At 42.1% G+C, this 21122-nt stretch overlaps 2 protein-coding genes across 9 annotated transcripts in view; one reads left to right on the top strand and one right to left on the bottom strand.

The window, feature by feature from the left end:
- Positions 1-2356, top strand: part of kdm2bb (lysine (K)-specific demethylase 2Bb) — a 79780-nt gene extending 77424 nt beyond the window's left edge. For all 7 annotated transcript variants that reach the window (XM_088618814.1, XM_088618815.1, XM_088618813.1 and 4 more), the window contains one exon: positions 97-2356. In XM_088618814.1, coding sequence (XP_088474940.1) covers positions 97-278 — 182 coding nt within the window. In that variant the 3' untranslated portion in view covers positions 279-2356. The remainder of the gene's footprint in view (positions 1-96) is intronic.
- Positions 2357-2835: 479 nt separating this feature from the next.
- Positions 2836-20930, bottom strand: LOC148641608 (E3 ubiquitin-protein ligase RNF34-like). 2 transcript variants are annotated; one of them, XM_088618830.1, is made up of 8 exons: positions 19556-20930; positions 13176-13391; positions 10383-10772; positions 8715-8777; positions 7621-7822; positions 7508-7537; positions 6017-6058; positions 2836-4723 (listed from the first exon to the last, which is right to left on the bottom strand). In XM_088618830.1, the coding sequence occupies exons 1-8, from the start codon at positions 19934-19936 to the stop codon at positions 4539-4541; spliced, it is 1509 nt and encodes a 502-aa protein (XP_088474956.1). In that variant the 5' UTR covers positions 19937-20930; the 3' UTR covers positions 2836-4538. The 2 variants fall into 2 exon arrangements, with proteins under 2 accessions (XP_088474956.1, XP_088474957.1); XM_088618831.1 differs by lacking the exon at positions 6017-6058 and having other exon boundaries at positions 19556-20564.
- Positions 20931-21122: the final 192 nt, after the last annotated feature.

The following is a 21122-nucleotide window of genomic DNA, read 5'->3' as shown; positions in this document are numbered from 1 at the left end:
CATGGTTAATGTTGAGTGACAATAAAAATACAGATCGTGAATTGTAGTTACTCTTTTTCTGTTTCACACTTAGCTTTAATTTTTCCTTCCCTGCAGTTTGCAATAGGGTTACTGACCAGTGCCTGACCTACTTCAAACGATGTGGGAACATCTGTCACATTGACTTGCGGTACTGCAAACAAGTGACCAAGGAAGGCTGTGAACAGTTCATAGCAGAGATGTCTGTAAGCGTACAGTTTGGACTTGTAGAGGAAAAACTGCTTCAGAAACTGAGCTAGTTAATACTGGACATTAACACACAAGATATAAGTAACAAACTGCCCTCCTTTCAAATGGAACAGCAACATGTGGTTTCTCAGACTTGGTTGTTTTTAACTTGGGATTTTTTTCACATAAAGGGGATAATCAACAACACTGGAGAAAAAAAAAAGAAAAACAGACCAACAGACAACAGGTGCAGAAACATAAAAAATGATTTAGATACAGAGGATTGGAGATCATGTTTAGGTCTCGTTCTGGATATTGCTTCCCCCAGCCCCAGATACTGAAGGAATCAGGCTCATACCATTGTCCTGTTAAACCTTGAATTTTTTTTTTTCTGAAAATGGGATTTTTCAACTTGTACAGAATCTGGGCAAAACTTGGCTTTGTGGAGCGAATGTCAATAAAAGCATGTTGGTTTTTTTTTTGTACTGTTAAGAATTAACATTTAAGTTGTAAACTTGTAAAAAAAAAGTCACATTGTGTTTAAGGAATATGAAAGGACCACACTCAGTGCAGTCATTTTTTTTTACCTTGTTTATTAACGATGTTGTTTTGTTACAATACAAACCTCATGCATTATTCAGAAATATTTTTGTATGAGAAAGTGTTTGAAGCTCTCTATATATGCAGTATTGAATGCACCCTGGTGTATCATTTTAATTGACAGTTTTCAATCTGCATTTTTCTTTGGCTGACTTTAACCTGTACTTCAGATTTATGCTTAAAATAGCTTGTCCAGATCGAGGTGTTAATATATTAATTTATGCTGTGGTGTTTTATCTGACATAGGTATTCAGACATACCAGTTCAGAGGTACTTTCAGATGCCTATGTATCAATGTCTATTTCATTGTCTTTATACCTGGGAAATCTAGGAAAACAATTTGCACTGTTTGACTTGAATAAATATAGCTATTTTTTCCAAGGTTCATCAACTATTTATATCGGGAGGGTTGGAGGGCTGTTTTGTATAGACACCCTATTCTAAGAGACCATTATGTACCTATAACATGCTTTAGCTGTAAATTTTAGCAAATGCCTGAAATTGTGACTGTTTAATATGAACTAAGCACTAGGACTTGACCTTTCTAAAGCAGAGAAAGGATCCCAGAATCTTTTAAGGAATTTAATTCATTTAAATTGTGAGTTCTGAATTCTTAAAACCGTGCTTACACAGATATGCAACATACATAATTTAAAGTAACTAGACCCTGTCAGACTAAGGAGAACACCATCTTGCTGCCAGCTGTTTCTGTGGTACCTTTTCTATATATTTCATGTTTTTGCATCATTATCCACTTACAGTATTTTTTCCTCAGATTAAAAGTCTTGTGCCTTGCAGGCAAGAGTTGGAGCCATCTAATTATAGCAGGTTGAGTATATGGTTTCGTACTCCTAGATGATTTCTTAGGGGTTTTTTACTTAAATCACGTCATTTTATATACACCAAGCATAATTGCCTTTTTAAAAAAAATGAAGTTCATTTAAAAATGAAAATTGAAAACACGGATCGGGACAGTTACCTGTACAGTATGCTGTTACCACTTTACCAAATAGTATTTGCTTCCTTTTTGATAAATACTGTACAAGTAAAGTTGATATCAAACCATACCAATGCTTCAAGGGGTGTGTATTTACATGAGGTGTATATATGCAGTACACTTACACCTATATGAGTGTACTTGTGCACCTCAGATGTTTGAGCAGGGAACTAATGTATGTTTAAGAGTTATATAAATTAGGAAGCCTGTTAAAACTTGGTTTACTGAGGGCAGCAATGTATGTAAAATTAAAAAAAAGTTGCCATTTATACGTTCCAAGGTTTTGCGTGAGTGCAATGAGGGTAATAGGTAGACTGAAGTTCAGTGAAGACGCAGGCAAGCCAGCTTTCTGCTTTGGATAGCAAACGTTTTGGGGGAAAAAAAAGTTCAGACCAAGAATGGAATTTAAAATGCCATATTGTTGTTATCAGTTATTACAGATCACATTTCAGATGTGCAGGAAGATATATGTATAGATTTTATTTTTTAAAAGCACTTCCCTATGAACGAATTTGAAATACCGGAAAAAAAAATAAACTGTGTTTTTCCTTATGTCTCATACTTTTTTTTTTCCTTTGAGAAAAACAAAACAAAACAGATGAACTACCATGTGTAAATCTGGCGGTCTATAATGAATTCTGTCCAGGTCAGTACTTTTTTTTTAGCATCATACATTTTAACACGGAGGTTGTGTGGGGGAATGTGGGCCTTATTAAATCCCTCCTGCTTTTGGGGTTTCATCGCCAAGATCTGATAAGCAGCCTGAGTTTTCTTCCTAGACCAATCTGAAAAAGTGGCAGAGGGGTTTGAGAGCAGATGTCTCAAATGCAGACCCTCTTAGTGGGGAGGGGGAGAGGGAATTTGTCCCTTTCCTGCTGCCCACAGGGGAAAGTGAAGGTGCTTCTTTAAAAATCGGATTTGAGGATTTTGTTTACTGTGCAACCAAAGGATGCAGATCTATAAATGTTACAAGTGTCTGTATTCAAACACGAGAAAGTGGCACATGCTGTATAAATAGTCAAGGTACTGTATTTTTATTAAAGTTTTTTTTAATTACCAAAATAAAAAGTTCAACATTCCAAAATACAAAAACCAGACGTGACAAACTTTGTTTCATAGAACACTTTCCACTTGCAGTCTGCTCTGTTATTGTTGTAGGTGCCTGTGTGTGACTTAGTGATATAGCAGCATTTTTTATTTTAAGTGTTTCAAAGGTGCTTTACATCTGAATATGTTTGATACTTTGAGCAGAGCAGAGCATGGGAAAGCCATGATTTAAAGAAGAAATTAAAGACATAACTAAATATTCCACCAGAAGCAATAACAATGAATAAAGAGGGGATCCCAAGTCTTCTACTGTATTACTACTTTTCCATTGATGTGTAGGCGAACCAACATCAACATCATTAACAGTTCAACCAGCAACAATACACTTTTTACAGGATGTTAAACTTGGTAAAACTGAAGAACATTGCTGCAAATCAGATATTAAATCATTAAAAAACATACATCTTATAGTTTACAGCGATATGAAACATATAACTGTGCAACAATATTCCCCTTATAATTCTACAGACCCAGGGGCATGTGTAATAACTTGCATTTCTTTAATTTTTCTAATGTTTAAATCTAATTGGTCAACCAACTCGTTAAACACATTTGAATAAACTAGCAAAAAATAAACGCAAATATCCAAAAGTCCACACCCACATTATTTAATTGTGATCTGGATAAGAAAATAAGATGAGGGGGTGGGTTATGTCTGATGATTTAGCACCTCTTACTCCTATTGAGAACATTCAGAAATGAAATCTGAAGCGATCATTTAAAGTAGAAATGTTTGAAGTGTTGCTAAAAAGTTTAATGGCGTGCAAGGTTTTGCCACTATACTGTAGATCTTATCTTAAAGGAGCCGAAATAAAAGCTGTTCTTTATTGCTCTGTTTGGGCATTAGAATTCCAGGTCACTATAAATTCAATGCTGAGATTAAACCATCCCAATTTGAACTACTGTATGTACAGTATTTCAAATCCATAGTTCATGCTCCCTGACCACAATCTGTGGTTATAGATATGCTATAATAAACATAGATTCCCCAGTGGAGATCTGCCCCTGCTATAGTAAGCTAATTAAATATGGAGACTGTTAACGGAGGAACACAAAAACATTGTGTTCTTCACCAGTTAAGCACCTGAAATAATAGGATAGAAATATAAATAAATTACTGTATTCTGTCACTTGCACATAAATAGTTTGGTACCTGAAGAGTACACTTTTTTTGTATCGCAGCACATTCTTTTGAAGTTTTACTGGGGTGGTTAATTTTTTAATAATGCTCTTCTCATTTTAAACGCTAGAAGCATCTAATCATTCTGAATTGGGATAAAGACGTTTAAGTAGTACATTGTGCATACAATTAGTCTCGCACATAAAAAGTAAAGACTTATAATTTCAGAATAAAGTAATCTATTCATTTGTGTTATCCCAATCATTTCCTCCTAAGATTTTCAAGCCTACTTTTGCAGATTTTTATTAAAGGGCATTAAATACAAATGATCTAAGCTGTAGCTAGAGCTTCAGTACAAAAAAAGGCAATTGCAGTAAAGCTGAAAAAAATCAAACGTTTTATTTAAAAAAAAAGCCATTTTCACGTATGGCATTTTAATGTCCAAACTAAAGAAAAAGAAAAATGTTGATATCCTAGAACACTAAAGGATGAATGGATGTTACGTCATTAGGACTTGAAAACGTGCACAGCCCGCACTACGAACTGGCGACAGATGGGACACTCGCTCATTCTCTTCCCACACTTAGTGCAGGTGACCATGTGGCCGCATTCCAGAAGCACGCAGTCGATCACAGCATCCATACAAATCCGGCACAGGTTATCTTCGTTTGGGAGCTGCATCTTCTCCCCCTCTGCAAAAAGCAAAAAGACAGGTGTCATTTTACAGCAACACCCAGCTTTGCTTCAGGTCTGATTCCATTAGGAAGTGGGACTTCCCAAGTGAAATCTCTGCAGGCTTTGGTGATTTTCCATTCGCTACAATATGGGTCTTGTATACGATTTCATTTTGACAATCCAGCTCAACGGCCCTAGACTTCTTAGGATAATTCAAGGTCAAAAGTAGGTTAGTTGACCTATCAAATAAATGCTTCATTAAAACATGCATCATGGAAAAACATGAATTTAGTTGCAAGACAACAGTGGGCACAAAATAGTTTCTTGTTGCTCTTTCACATCCTTCCACACTGGCAAGACATCACTCACAAATGGTGGTCACTGAGGCTGATGTAGCGCCCTCTGGTGTGTACAATCATTGTCTATTTTATGAGGCACATTCTTTACAGCCATATTTGTATGCGTTTTATAGCTATTTTCTCCATGCAGCCCGGTTTTCTAAAAGGCCAACAGCAGTAAAGAAGCACCCTGTAGATATAAAACTTGACATCAGCTCACTAAGGAGAGGTCATGCAGGTTTACAGATTGTGTCTGGCTCTGAATTGACTGAATTGTGCTTCCATGCACAAAGATCACTAACAGGAACACTATCTTGACTTTAAAATGTTGTCATCAAGCCCACTCAGAATGGATTTAATGTTCACAGAGAGGTTTCACAGGTGAAGCAGCTTATCGACAGGAAGTGAATATAGCTTTTATTTAACTGTGACTAAGCCCCTCTGTTTCTTCCTTCACAATTCTATGAATATACTGGTGCTCTTCTGCATCTAGTAAAAGTAATTCCTCACATTTAAGCGTAAGCCCATTGCATAAACCCTTATAAATAATCACATCCCTTTAAAAAAGTAAGGCCACCTAAAAACTAAGATTCATTTTCTTCTGGAAGGCACATAAAAGGGAACAATCAAGGGTTTGATCTGGTGATAAAAGTACCACGATGAAAATTAAAAATAAAAGATATCAAACAAAGGTAAATGAAAATGCTACATCAATCACAAAATGCTGATGCTTTGGCTGCCATGCTTTGGGAAGGATTCTTGAGTTCTAAGGAAGAGGGAAAAGGGGAGAATTTCCTCCACCTCTTTAACAGCATGCATCCCTGCCATCTTGTGGAGGACTGTGCAGTATACATGCGTTTGTATTTTGTGGATGCTTATAATCATGTTCAATATAATCATGTGGAAGGACAACACTGACAAGAAAATAATGGTAGGGTGGTACTTATGAAGAGAATACTCATCTCATCTTACCTCCGATTCCTCCATTGCAGATTGGCTGAGGATATGCTACCACTTATGGAGAGTGAAGCACAGGTGTTAGAAAACAGCCTCACTGTACCCTACACTTCATTTCAGATACACTTTTGTGTATGGCAGTCAACTGTAACCTCATTTATACTACCAAACAAATTCAGTTACCTCCTAGAACAGAAATTGGCCGTGCTGAGGATAGTGGGCTTTTGTAAGGAGAGCACTGCTCATAAAGATGTCACTCAACTTTCATTTTTCCAGGGTATATTCCCTGCACATAGCTCAAATGAAGAGGAGGTAAAGAGTTCTTCACAACTCGTTTGTAAAACGAATTCTCGCGGGCATTTAAGAACAGAGTTTGTATTTATGAATTGGCTTCATTACTCTGCTCTCCTCCCTACTGATAGCTGATGTGTGGGGAGCGTTCTGGCACACTATGGCTGCCGTCGCATCATCTAGGTGGGGCTGCACATTGGTGGTGGTGGAGGGGATCCCCATTACATGTAAAGCGCTTTGAGTGGAGTGTCCAGTATAAATGTAAGCCATTATTATTATTTGTTTACATCTTAAAATACAGACTTCCTACATCTCATGGCAGCACTTTGAATTCAAATCAACAATCAATGGGAGATGGGTCACACGAGTTCAACTCCTGAAGACCTGTAGTCTCCTAGCTGTCAAAGCAACACCCTGTCACCACCCAGCTGTTAGCGAAACCGATGCGATAATAGTTTGAGTATGGCGATATTCTGACAAACTGTAGTATTGCAGAAAATAGATAAGCTGGGAGTCACTTCTGGGTAACACGTCAGATTAGGGGTTGGAAATGGTATTTGGAATTCTTTATGAATAAAATATTTATAAAGTATTAGTACAGTGCCATATGCCATGATAACCAGCCTTCTACTGTAGATCAGTACCAAAAAACCCAATCCTGACCAGTCAGTCAACCACAACCCATATGCCATTACTAAGGAGTATTAGTAATATTTTTTATAACATGTTAGTAGACTGTTAATACACAGTTATAATGAAGACCTAAACTGAAGTGTGACCCAATTCTGGAACCTCACAGACAAGAAAGTGTTAAGGCATAATTTCCTTTCATGGCCAGGGCACGGGAGAGGTGTTTTCATGCTCTGGAAGGGATATATACTCTGTATTTTGTTAAACGACATTACACAATCTATTTAAATCCTGTCCCAACCCATCCTTTTCCACTCTTTTATGCTTTAATATCATCAGCGCCAATGTAGGGGTATTAAACTGCATCATGAAGTAATACTGTACCCTTAATGGTTTACAGAAATACTGTTAAGCAAAAAACAAAAAATTACTAATGTAACAACTCTTGTTCGGTAGCTTTGCTGATGTTTTATTTGCCAAAGAAAATAACGTGCTTACAAAGCAGTGTTAATTGTCACCCATATGATGCAATGACTGAATATTGTACAGTATCCTGAAAGAATGCAAAAAAATGTGTACTCTTACCTGCAGTTATGCTGCTGCTCACATTTTCCACTGCAAAGAAATAATAAAGGAAGAAGTGAAGGGGGTGTCTGAAGTGACTGGCCCGCGCCGAAGGAGGCACGCCTGCTGCTTACATGACTTCCTGTTCTGTTCGTTCTCCCGGTAGAGCCTGCCGACGCGCTCCACCAGCTCCCACTTCTCGCAGCACCCCGAGTAATTCACAAAGTTGCGCGTCAGGATCTCTTTGAGCTGCCGCACGGACAGGCCCTCGATCTCGTCTGCGCTGGAGACGTCCGACAGGGAGGCTCTGGCCCGCTTCCGCGACAGGGTGCCGGCCTGCGGAGCGCAGGGGAAGAGTGAGACCGCGCTCCTCTCCCTGCTCCCTCTGCCCCGGGGGGACACGGATCCCGGCGCAGCGCGGAGCGGTGGCTCTGGGGCTACGGATCCGCGCCTGTGGCTGGGAGGTTGCTTGTTCGCATCCCGCGGCCGGCAGAGGAATCCTACTCCGCTGGGGCCCTGAGCAAGGCTGTTAACCCCAGCTTCTCCAGGGGCGCCGTATAAATGGCTGACCCTGCGCTCTGACCGGAAAGAGAGACGAAGGAAAATAACTGTGATTTGGCCACCAAGTCACGCACTTCCCAGTTTTTCGCCTTCCAGTTAAATGACCTGGGGCGTCAGCTTCTTGCGTCAGGCCGTACAACACAAACGTGTGCTCATTTCACTGGAGAGGGCACTGCCGTGGCTATTGGAAGAGCTTTAGAAGCTGAGGTTAATAAACACAATGACATCATCGGGTGATGCCACAGTGGCACAGTGGTTAACACTGCTGCCCCACAGCGCTGGGGCGCTGCCTGCGTGGAGTTTGTACGCACTCCCCATGTTCGTGTGGGTTTCCTCAGGCTTCTCCGTCTTCCTCAGTCGAAAGACATGCTGGATGGTTTATTGGCTTCTGGGAAAATGGGCCTCCATGTTGGTTGTGCGTATGGCTGTGTCTGTGCCTTGTGATGGACTGGGGACCCCAATTTTTTTTTTTACCCGTTGTTTTCTGGGTCCCCCGCAACCCTCGATGGAAAGAGGCAGATAGAAAATGGTTGGATGGACACTGGTCGGGATATAGCAGCCCCACTGGTCCCCTTAGTTTTCATTTACCTTTAAACTGCTGTAGCCCACTTTCCCCATCTGTTACAGTCCAGAAACAAGCTGTCTTTACACCAAGTTGGGCACTTACCTCTTGAACTGCATTTTCATTTTGTAGGTTCAAGAGTGAGAGTGTTGGACCGTCTCCCTGGTCCTGAGGGCAAATCAGAAGAAAAACACATAACGCACAGCTGGAAAATCCTTAAAATAACCCCCTTTCTTCTGGTCGGCAAATCAAGTCTTTTAGAGTTAGAAAGTGTACTGCTTAAATGTCGTACAATTTACACTCCCTCGAAAATTAAACAGAATGGTTCTTAATTCCGGGCCTGGCAGCCCAGCGACCCTGGGTTTAATTCCAGACTGGGGTGCTGTCTGCGTGGAGTTCGTATGTTTCTTCGCGTGTTCATGTGGGTTTGTGCTGGGAGCTCCAGTTAACTCCAGGTAATCCAGCCCTGGTGTGACTGTGTCTGTGTCCACGGCTGTGTGTGCCCGGTGATGGACTGGCATCGAGTCCAGGGTATATCCTTGCCGGGATAGGCCCCAGCTCCCCCATGACCTTGTACTGGGTAAAGGCAATGTGGGATTTGTTTGTAGATTGGTTTAGACATGTCTAGATAGGTCTAACAGTACTGATAAAACACTGAAAACCCAGTGAGTGCACTACAAAAGGCTCAGAAAGCAATACATGGTACTGGACAGTGTTGTTGTTGTTGTAGCACTACATTGCACTTTCTGCACTTTCCTACCAGCATTTCTGTATTGACCAACCAGTTACATAGCATAATAACTGCTTCCTTTTTAAAAAGGCATTCTGTATACAAGGTATACACAATGTATATATAATGTACACTGTAAAAATTATAATAGAGAAATTTCCCAGCTGATCTTTTACAAAGGTTAGCCGAGTTGAAAAGAGATTAGTATGCTATGGAATGCAGTCCTGTATATAGACAAAGCAAAATTCTCCTGCTCTCGGCACAGAGAGAAAAGTCTTCAATCAAGATGACCTAGGCTTGGTAAATGACTTATTGCTTATGATCTGTTTTACTGCAGTAGCAGCATGCTGCGATTAAAAGGGGACTATTTACGCTGCTAGAGATGCAAAGGTATAATAAAAAGCATGAAATGACAGCTTTAGTCTCCACCACACTTTAAGCCATTAGCTAATGGGTTGCATCCCACTAAAACGACATGAGTGTTTGAGCTCCTGTGTCTGCGAAGATCCACGGTGATTTCCAGCCCCTGCTTCAAACCACACATCCAAAAGGACAGAAACTCACACTCGCACTGTCCGCCTCTACTTCTAAAAGGCTGCCTGGCAAACTTCAACATCCCACAACCCCCTTCGCTACAAGCAACGCGCTGGAGAGGATCATGGAATGCAGGGATTTCCACTTAACCTCCATTTTGTTAATAATGCATACAGCTGCCAGCTCTGCATTTCCCCCTCCACTGCAGCTCCTCTTAGAAAAGACTGACATTCACAGCTTTAGTTAAGTATATTTAGGCAACAAAATAGTTTACTTGTAATTAAATGGAAAGCTTTCAAGTCGTTCCACAAGGGTGTGTCACGCACACTGGCATACAGACGCCCGCGGATAGACAATGTGGGTCCACGAAGGTGTATAAAGTGATTGCTAATAATGTCATGTAAAACAGGCGAAATCGTGGTTTTACTCCACTACTGGAGCTCTTGTTGGAAAACTTAATGCATGTTCGAAATCTCACGGGAAGGAAGTTCAGAGAAGCCAGCCGATACCTGATTCGTGGTCCCTGAGCTTCCTCTTCTGCCCAGTTCTTCTCCCTGAGGGGCAGACAGCGACGACTGCAAGGATGTGGAACGCACAGTGGACAGTGGGGTGGTGAAGATCGACCTGGAGTGCACGCTGCCCGAGTCCGTGTCGTCCTCTGCGTCCGAGCCCTGGTGGCACAGGACGAGGTCCACGAGGTCCTCCTTCTCGCGGCACGTGTCCGTGGGAATGTTCCTCAGCGTCAGGTACTGACGCAGGTCCTTCACCCTCAGCCTCATGAGCTGCGGCCTCTGGAAGGCAGTCCCCTTCAGCAAGTGGCACGTGGCGCACCTGCGGAGGTTCTCCTGCAGCACCGAGCACAGGGAGCAGAAGTTCTTCTTGCAGTCGCAGCAGATGTGCTGGAGGAGAAGGCCGGGAAAACCAGGTACAGTACGTGAGCTCTGGGGTGCCTTTCCAGAATGGAATGACCGCTTCAAGGCAAGAGGCATCGTCTAGACTTCCCCAACACCACTCCTGTGCATCACCCCTGCATGACAGACGATACACTAATGCGTTTATATATGCCCCGAGTTTTGCTTGGTGTATTTTGATGCCAGAGTTAATAGGGCTAGAGCTACATCTCTCGATCCGAGTTAAATACATGGCAAACACTGATCAAAGGAAGATGAAGGGACATCAGTGGCCCAGGAGAACAGAGGGACTAATGTATTAGAATGTATTTTTCTTGTGACAAAAGAAAAAACCATTAGCTGGTCCAGGGAACAAAAATCAACGTTTCCCACCTGCAACTGTCTGCTTCTTTAAATCAAGTAACCAGTATAGGGACAGGGAGTCTGTCATTCGGATGTAAATGATAGAGCAGTAAATACATTCAGCTCTGGGATTTTGAATTATAGCTTGTAAGCAACTAAAAAGAAAAAAAGATACTTTGCAAATGTCCTCTCTCTTCTAGAGCTGATCAGATTCAGTGCTGGCCTGACACTGAATACACTATTTTCTCTTTGATCTATGACCAGTCAATCCTCAAAATGGAAATGCCACAAAGCTGGTGTCAAACACACAGACAAGCTGGAGCCAATCAATAAAGCTGATGTTATGTTAGTGCCACAAAGTACTCTGAACATTGCCGATATGACTTATGACAGCTTACAATACATCAGCTAAATTTCACTTTCTTTAAGTCCCTATCTTACCATCGGAATTTGCAGCCTTTAGAAAAGGCCTAGAAAATGTAATCACCATGTGTTTGAGAGGCAAGATGAGATAAAGAGATAGGGGTATGTACAAATATGGGGAGATGTTTGCAGAGGAGATAAGTATCCAGTGTATCTCCTTTTAGAGGCAATATAGTTGTTGGAAACTATTAAAATCTAAACAAAGGAAGTTACACTGGCAGTACAATTCACTTACAAAAAACAAACTTTGCAACCTGAAAAGAAATCAAGCATGTTCTGTCTTATACAGTGTTTTTTAAAAAAAAACATAGCTAGTTAAACCCAAGTACAATGAATGTGACAAAGGCACATCTCTGCACGATGTCCTGTGCAGGCAAATCAATGTTAAGGACAGCCACTGTGCTGTCATGTCTTAGCCTTCTGAACGAAGCAACCTTCCATTTTTAGCAGCTCTTATCCTGGTCACCTCTGAGGATTCAGGAGATTACCCTGGGGCAGCGACAGGCCGAACTGCATGCCACCTGACTAGAAACTCCTACTCAACCTACAGTACCTACAGCAGGAACAGCAATCAGGGAGAGCTATGATGGGAAATAATAAGGTGGAAACAAAGAAAACTCAGGAAGAGCAGAGAGCAAGCAGGAGGACAATAGAAAAACCTGATGTGTGCAGATAAGGCATTCATTTCCTTACAGAAAAAGATGAGTAACTCAGTTTGATGCTAATGTCCATAACGTCAGTGAAATTTATAGAACACCACGATTAATTCTGAAATGGAACCAGAGGGCACAAATGGAAACTATGTGAAAGTTCCAACCAATAACGGGAGTTTCCCGTGGTGTTTCTGAAGCCGGTACTCTGGCTGAGTCAAGGAGCAGCTGGATGAGCTTCTTGGACCAATTGACTACTAATGGGCTTCTCTTAATAATAATAATAATTGCTTACACTTATATAGCGCTTTCCTGGACACTCCACTCAAAGCGCTTTACAGGTAATGGGGATCCCCTCCACCACCACCAGTGTGCAGCCCCACCTGGAGGATGCGACGGCAGCCAGAGTGTACCAGTACATCAGTACTCAGTGGGGAGGAGAGCAGAGTGATGAAGCCAGTTCAGAGATGGGGATTATTAGGCGGCCATGATTGGTAAAGGCCAATGGGAAATTTGGCCAGAACACCAGGGTTACACCCCCTACTCTTTTTGAGAAACGCTCTGGGATTATTAATGACCACAGTCAGGACCTTAGTTTTACGTCTCATCCAAAGGACGGCACCTTTTTACAGTATTGTGTCCCCGTCACTATATTGGGGCATTAGGACCCACATGGACGATGGCCCTGGTGGCCCCACTAACACCTCTTCCAGCACCAACCTTAGTTTTTTTCCAGGAGGTCTCCCATCCAGGTACTGACCAGGCTCACACCTGCTGAGCCAGTTGTGAGTTGCAGGGTGAGATGGCTGCTGGCTTCTCTTTTATGACAGTTTTAGTGTTCTTAAGACTTGTACACATAAACAATTTTTGACCGATTTATTTCACATTGAAGAAACGACATGATTGTCATGCATTCCGCAGTGGCACAGACAAATCGCCCCCGGGGGGGTAGCCCAGCCTCCCAGCCAGTCTGTACCTTTCTCCTGAAGACGGAGAAGGCCAGCCCGCAGGCCTTGCACACGAGGCTGGAGTTCCCTGAGGTCGTGGGGTAGGTGGAGTAGCCCGCGCTGGGGGCGAACCGGAAGGGCCCGGCTCCGGCCCCGAAGCCCGGCTGCTGGCCCCGCACTGCCCCGGTGCCCATCACTTCATTCAGCAGACCACAGCATGAAGCCCACATAGACGAGGCCCCAGCCTGCGGAGGGAAACGGCAGCAGATCATTCAAACAGGTGGGGAGGGGCCACGTGTAGAGTTTCTTTCTGTACCTTCTTCCTCGGACAGTTCATGAGTTCAAAACTCAAAATACCTCCGTGGCACCTCAGTCGAACAAGGTGGCTTCTCCCTAAATGGCATTATTCTCACCTCCTGGACCTGACAAGCGGTCGGTTCTCTTCGGCAAGCTTCCCCAAGCAGCTGGTTAGAAAACCATGTCCCCACTGAGCCATGCGTTGAAACTCGACGCATCCCACTCTTCTGTCCCTTGTTTTTTTTTTAGACATTTTTGTTATGCCCACCCCATCTCGAATCACCAACTGCATGCTCATCATGTCTCGGCTTGACTATCCTACCTTCAAGCCACGGTACTGTAAAGTCTATGAGCCTGTCAAAGGCAGTGCAGCCCTGACGGGAGGAGTGTCTCTCACCAGGAGCACTGCAGGCCTGCAATCCCCCGGGAGGCCACAGGGGGCGCTGTGTGTGTGGCCGAGATCACACAGAGCCCTGGCCAACTAACCCCACTCTGCTCTCAGAGGAGCTCCACCAATCGTGCCCCAATGCCTGGGGTATTCCAGTCACAGTCGACTAGCGATCACTGAACTCAACCTTCGGTTGGGCAAACGCCTCTGCGGACTGAGCCACTCAGGAGGCCCCTGCTCACTGGTCAGAAATAGAAAAACTCTCTAATGACCAACAGAAGTCACAGAACTGGAAGAAGCGTAGAAGAAAAGTCCAGAAGTGTATTACATCTCCATCTACTTTTTGTTTTTCTTCTAGATCATCAACTTTACATTCTGTAGATCAAGGTCACATTCAGAACACCTGTTACAGATGTAAGGATATATAGTGCACATTTTAAAAAAATAAAAAAGAAAGTCAACAGACTCATGTGAGGTCTTATGTGAAGTCTTAGAGTGACCTCTAAGCATAAGATTCTCCTATACACCCTGACTACTTCAGAACAGAACTGAATTCTGAGACTTACTGTCTCAAACTTTCTACATGAAGACCATATTCCCGCTGAACACAATTCCTTCCCTCTGGAAATTAAACCCTAACATTTAAGCACAGGTCTTTATGTTATTTTTACATCGATATAACTACTACTACAGGCTGACAAAACTGACAACTCTATGGAGAAGGGTAGTAGTTTTTGCTTTGAAAAAGACTCCCAGACAATAAATAGTTAATAACTCTCAAATCCCAAGTAACTGTTTAACGAGTACAAATTAATATAACACTTCTATAACAATTTCCTTTTGTAGAAATTCAAATTAGTTTGTTTTAAAACCAAAGGCTATTAAAGGGTTGCTATAAATGCATCGAGAGAAAGTTAAGTGCAAAGCACCCTACCTACTCAAAGAAACCTGATTGTTCTGGCCGTCTTTTCTAAAAATCTAGAGATTGATCAAGCAGTTAACAGTCATTCAGACCACGCGAACACAGCTGGACTTAATAAAACAGCCTCACTGGGTGAGACCGAGGAGGCAAGAAATTGCAGCCGTCTGCTTTCAGATGAAATTATTATTTCTATTTTTTACGTAAAAAGCAGATCAGTCATAAAAAAAGTACATTCATATAAGCCACCACATCTATAACATGAGATTGATTTCCATTCAGCTGAAATGCGTGGAAATCACTGTGCTTTAAGATAGCTCAGACTGGTGATATGTTCTGCATATCCAGGGCAGCAGCTATGAGTAAACCATTGCATTTTTAATCAATACACAAAACAATAACTCTAGTTTCAGCCATCAGAATCACATTTATCATACATTTGTATACTATAAAGGGTTACAGTAACACTTTGTGAACCTGTTTCAAATTACTGCAGAATTGATCATTTTCACAGAAAACTGCCTTCTTGGACCATGTCAGAATTCCATTTTAAAGGCTCTTCTTTAATGCCAAGAAATTAAGAAATGGGGAAAGTGTGACAGAATCCAGTATTCTGCAATATGTTAATTACTTTAGATCAGTGACTTTTTTAAAGCAGTAAACAGGTTATACAGAGTCCTTTGGAATTTGAAAAACCGAGATCAGAGACCAGGGATGCTGCTACTGTGTGTCATTTTAAAGTCATGTCTTACAGTTCAGGCTCCAACCAGTACTTCTGTTAGAACCCTAATACTCCAGTACATCCTCAACAACTGTTCTAGAACCCTGAACTTCATTTTAGCAGCCATTTTAATCCATTTTCTATTAGTTTGTTTCACAATATATTTAACAGCGTAGCCTTCACAATATCTCTGTGTAACACCCAGAACACGTAATGACCTGATCAGACAATAATAGCTTTTACAGCACATGTACCTTGAAATCTTTTTTTAAAGAAAGTTGTTCCAAAGACCTACAATAGCTTCCAAGATGGACATCTCTGTCACCAGTTACATAAACACAGAGGACTATTACAGTCTTTTTGGAGAAGAAAGATGCACTGCCAACTGAATGCTGATTAAATACCAATTAGTGATTTTTTGGAAACAATCAAACAATCATGACACATCATAAAAAAATATCAGTTGCTTAGTATGCGCTGGAGCACACGAGCATAATTATTCATTACTTCTGATTATTTCTGAATTCTAATAATAAAATCATTTAAACTTTGAGGTCCAATGTATGAAGATCACACTGGAGTACTACGGGATGTAAAAAACGAAAGGAAATCTAGCTGACCCACTGAAAATAAAATTACATGGATGATTTGGTTGCAAAAAGAGTAGCATTCAGCAGTCTGTGTGGCTTATGGCCTACGAACAAAGCTATGGGCCACTGAACCAGGTTCACTGAAACCCTTGATAGTTAATGAACCTACGCCTGCATGCAACTGCTCGCCTGAGAGCAAATATGACTTCTGTGACGTGCAAGTGGCTCGGACGTCAAGGCCTCAGAACGCCTGCCCTCTGCGGTGAGGCAGACAACGGTTCTTCTGTTCTGATGCGACTTCCTCCAACCATTTCAAATCCCGCCTTTGCTAAACCCCCCATGCTTTTAATCTTCAGCCATGGCAGCTGCAGCGTGCTGCGAAAACCTGCCAAGCATCGCACCATCCCCGACTTCTCCAGCACCATTACGTCATCTAGGAACAAAAAGTGCTAAAGCAAGGAGAGGCATGCGAAGGCAGCAGCAGTGAGGCTGTGGCAAAGGGGGGCTTCTTCCCCGTGACAGCTTCCCCTGGAAGTGCACTCTGACGTGGGGTCTTACTGCATGAAAGGTTTACCAGATGCACATCAAATGCATTGTCGCAAATACGTGACGGCGCCACATTTCACCATATTACCCATATAATACTCATCATCCAAGAGCCACCCAAAAATCCTTTACTGATTTGTCTCGCAGTGGCATTTGCTAAAATAAATCCCGCTCGTGCAATTCAAAGGGGCACATAATGCAACATCAAGGTTTTGCGAGACCCCTGTTTTGCTCCCCCAGGCACTACAAGGCACAGCGGAACAGTAAAGCATGTCACGACAGACAGAACGAAACCCGTGCAGCCACTGCATGTTAATGAAGACACGCAGATTAAGGCAGCAGAGGAGATTCAATTGTCCTAGCTATTCTTGATCTGTGCCAGAGTCGGCTGCTTTTTTTTGGGGGGGGGCTCTTTGATTGCCATTCCAGCAGTAAGGAGCACTCCCAACACGCACAGAAAGAGTGGCAAGTCATGCTAACTTAGTTCCTCCAGGGTGCCCTGTGTCAAAGCATGAGTGAAATCCAGCTGGAAAGAGTTCATCTTTCAGTTCAGTCTTCTTACTGCTCGCCAATCACTCGCCTTTGTTCTCTCACACTGCACGGCTTTAGACTGCTGAAGTAAAGATCATACCCACCAGTACAATGGGGATTTCTGGTCGATTTTGCCCATTAAACCAAAGTAATTCAAGATGACTTGCAGATGAGAATGGAGAAAACTCAGCAGAACTGTTAACCATGTGAGGAGCACATATGAGTATGAAATTGTGTATGTTAGTCGTCGTTTTGTTGTTTAATGCAGTGAGAAAATAAACATAATTAAATTGCATGAAAACACTCATTTTCAGGCTCCTGCTGTTCCAATACATCTGTTTATCTGTGCAGATTTGCAGCAGAATGCAAATTCTAATAAAAAGTGATGAGCGAAATAGATCACAAAAAAATGAAAGATTATCTTTCTTTTGTGAATTACTTTTAAGGGGGTACATTTCAGTCATTTCTATATTTTAGCTTTTATCCAGGCTGGGATATTAAAATCTGACTGGCACTTTTAATAACGTTGTTTAATAGGCTAGATATTTTCCTTCCTGCATGTCTGATCCCCAACAAACCAATATTTCTCCTGCTTAACGTGGGTTTTCACAAGATTCAACTAGTGTTGCATTTCAAACATACTGTACATTTTTGCTCGATTTAAAAACTTCATAGCTTGTCAAACATCCTTAAAACGCTAAAATTTCTACCATTTACAAATGTATGGTGGAAATTCTCCAAACATCAGCACCTATGCATTGACCATCTTCTAAAACAACAAAGATTTTTCCCCTTGCTTTCCGTGAAAAGAGATGTTGACTGTCATAAACCCCAAAAAATAATACACTTTATTTTATTTTAAAGCAGCAGATTTTCACTGTATGAACTGCAGGGGAACAGATTGATGGAAGCAATCTGGGACCAAGCTAAAATCCGTAAACGTTCCAGTGCGCTGTTATGTTTGCATCGTATTCTCAGGGCCCTGTTGTACAATCAACGTGAAACGCCATTTAAAAGTTCCAAGATCTGTTTCCCTATTCACATTTTTTCTTACAATCACTCAGCTGTTGAAAGCATTTTACCACACTGACAACCCTGCCGTGAGTACAATGCGCTTGAGTGCTCAATGCAACTGCAGAGATGATTGTAAGAGAAGACACTTGTCAAAATGAAACTGGGGGTCTAAGAGGTGGCTCCTGGAGGGGCTTGGTGCAGGACTGAGCAGTCCTGGTCCTTTGGGGGGGGGGGGGGGGGTCTACAGGGTTTCGTTCTGTCTCATTCTTAACCTCCATCAGTTGTTTTGGCCTTGATCGGACTAATTTAACATCTCCCAGCTCTCCATGTGCTGCTGTGCTTCTAAGAGACTTAGAAAACCTGCAGACCGCAGACACAGAGTCAGATATACCTCTAGTACCTAAGCTGCCCACTCCTGGTCCGATGTCCGAGTTTCGTTTTTTGTTCCACAATGTGTAATCAATTAAAGACCTAATCACATCATTTACTCGGGGAGCCATCCATAGGATGTTTCTTATATCAGGCAATTTACTCCAAACGTTCACTTCAAGGTGAGAATGTGAATTCTCAAAACTATTCACTTCAATGTACAGTTGCCTACACAACGCCTCACAATCCTGATAGAAATATTCCAATTAGTCCTATTATGTAACTGACTGTTCAGGTGGAACAAAAACCAGTAGACACTGAGCCCTTCAGGAGCTGTTAAAGAGCAGTCTTAAACAGTCTCATTCTCCAGTTTTTCCATGTTGTTGTAATTCTGAAAGGAAAAAAATGCACGCATGCAAATAGGTCAAGAGAACTTCCCATACAAAGAAAAAGGTTCTTAGTCCACAAATAACGTGTCAGACATCACTGACTGCAGCGTGAAAGCTTTAATCGCACAGTAAAGGATTTGCGCTATGCTAAAAATGACGAGTACTCGAGCCAAGCAAGTTATTCCATTAATAAAACGGAAGCCAGGACATTGTCATTACATCAGTCCATACAAGCACACGGTTTCCCTGTAAATAAAATGTAGCCGGTCCTCTCTTAAATACACACACACAACATAATACAAAACCTTTGCAGTGGAAATCTGATATCGTTCTGGTCCCCACAAACCAAAATATGCCATTGGACTATAAGATGTCGAAAACATAAATGAAAATGCATTATGACGACTATTTTACTACAAAGTGCCCCCAAATAAAAAAGGCATTATGCTGTATTTTGTACAATCATCCCTTTTTGCAGAACGGATTCTACCCTTACTTAAGACCAGATCCGTCACACACAAGTAAGAAGCAAGATACAAGTCAAAAGGGTTTTTTCTTCATTTCGGGAGACTTCAAGGTTACCAAATGATTAAAAAAAAAAATAACACACGTAGCAATGACAGTAAACCGCCAGAATTACTCTACCTTCATGACAACGCTCGCTGGTGAATTTTCTCCACTAACACTAATAGGCTGACCATGGCAAAGAACGGCAGGAATCTCTTCTCTACGTCGGCGTCCCCCGTCACTGCCAGGGACTTCTGCAGAGCCGCGCGGATAAAGGACGGGCGTTCCGCCAATCCCAGCAGCCGCCGCGCGCCCCTGATCCGCACCGGCCAATGCGCCGCGCGCTCGGCAGCGGCAGCGGCAGCGGCGGCGCTCCGGGTGTCGGGTGGGCACGGGCAGCCCGGGCAGGCGACACCGGCCCCGGCTCCGGCTGCACGGGCACCGCGCGGCGGGTGCGCCAGGAACGCACTTGTCAATACAACCGCGACGAGGCATGCACTGTGTCTCAGCCGCAGACATTTTGAAGAAGTTTATCGCACCCTTATATAACACTTGTCGGCGGCTCGAGGGTCCTATAATTAGAACACCGTGTTCGGGAGGGAATTAAAACGTCATTTCTCTCTTTTTTTTTTATTGAGGTCACCGGATAACATGCCCCCTGAATATATGCGACGTGTCTGTGACAATGACTCTGTGTATGTGAAAGACGGCACAAAACGCGACGTTCGCACTGCAGTTAAAATGTCCGAGTTGCAGAAGATGCACGCTTTCCGCTTTCCCACACCATGACGTCATTGGAAGCGAAAGCGAAGTCGAAGGGTTAAAAAGATGATGAAAAAAAAATCTGTTTCCTACAGGCAGTAAAGCAAGTTGACCGTCTTAATTTTAGATGTTTTTTTTTTAGTAAGCAGTAGCTTATTCGCAGATCCTATAAAAAAAAAACCTTTAAAGAGGCGATTTCGTGCTGTTGTCTTGACGGAACAAATCTTATTCCTTCCGCCTCCTGCTCAAATTAATGAATATCTTAGAACTGAAGTGGCCTTTCAAAGGTTCTCGAGACGTCCTGCTCAATTATGGAAATTGAGGCTTACAAGTTACTCAGTGCAAAGCATTTTGTCCACTAAGAGGTTTCTTGCATTCCTATAAACATGATAAATCATAATTAGCAAACGATATTTTTTTAAACAGCGAGCCTTCTCTGGGTTTACGTTATGGGTTCATTAGAAGTAACATTTAATTAACTACATAGTTTATTAAGTATATAGTTAGATTATGTTGAAAAATAGCTCAGCCTACCGTTTCAAACAAGGTGGTTAATGCATTGCCTTTGTAAAATTATACCGCAGTAAAATATTAAAAGCCATTTTAATATAACTTACTTTAGTAAAGTTTAATAATCGTCGTTAGCTAAACAAAACGTGTTTGGTAACGTACAATGTCTCAGGAGCCAGAAGATTAGATTTTAAACAGATTTTATTTAGAAGTAGCCAAACACTACCCAGTTATGCTCCTCGTCTCCCAGCAGATTGATTTTGTAATGTCTATACTACCCCCATGAAAATGATTTTCTATAGTTACCTGATAGACGATTCACTTCTTGCTTTGCTTTGCAAAAAAAACTTAATTTCCCTTCAAAGACCTAAAACAAATAAAGTAATGTGATGTAACGCCTGCATTGAAACGTTATGTTGGTTGGAATAGTATT

Source organism: Lepisosteus platostomus, chromosome 24 (assembly GCF_059453375.1).
Source record: "Lepisosteus platostomus isolate fLepPlt1 chromosome 24, fLepPlt1.hap1, whole genome shotgun sequence".
Lineage (NCBI taxonomy): Eukaryota > Metazoa > Chordata > Actinopteri > Semionotiformes > Lepisosteidae > Lepisosteus > Lepisosteus platostomus.
Note: the sequence above shows the minus strand (reverse complement) of the source record. Positions and strands in the feature narration are given on the sequence as shown.

Excerpts from the sequence above, each read along its gene's own strand:
- LOC148641608 (XM_088618830.1), bottom strand. The coding sequence starts at position 19,936 with ATGTCTGCGGCTGAGACACAGTGCATGCCTCGTCGCGGTTGTATTGAC. Across the intron at positions 8,778-10,382 it reads GCTCAGGGACCACGAATCAG|GACCAGGGAGACGGTCCAAC; the intron begins GTATCGGCTGGC and ends ATTTGCCCTCAG. Across the intron at positions 4,724-6,016 it reads CTGCAATGGAGGAATCGGAG|AGGGGGAGAAGATGCAGCTC; the intron begins GTAAGATGAGAT and ends TGCTTTTTGCAG.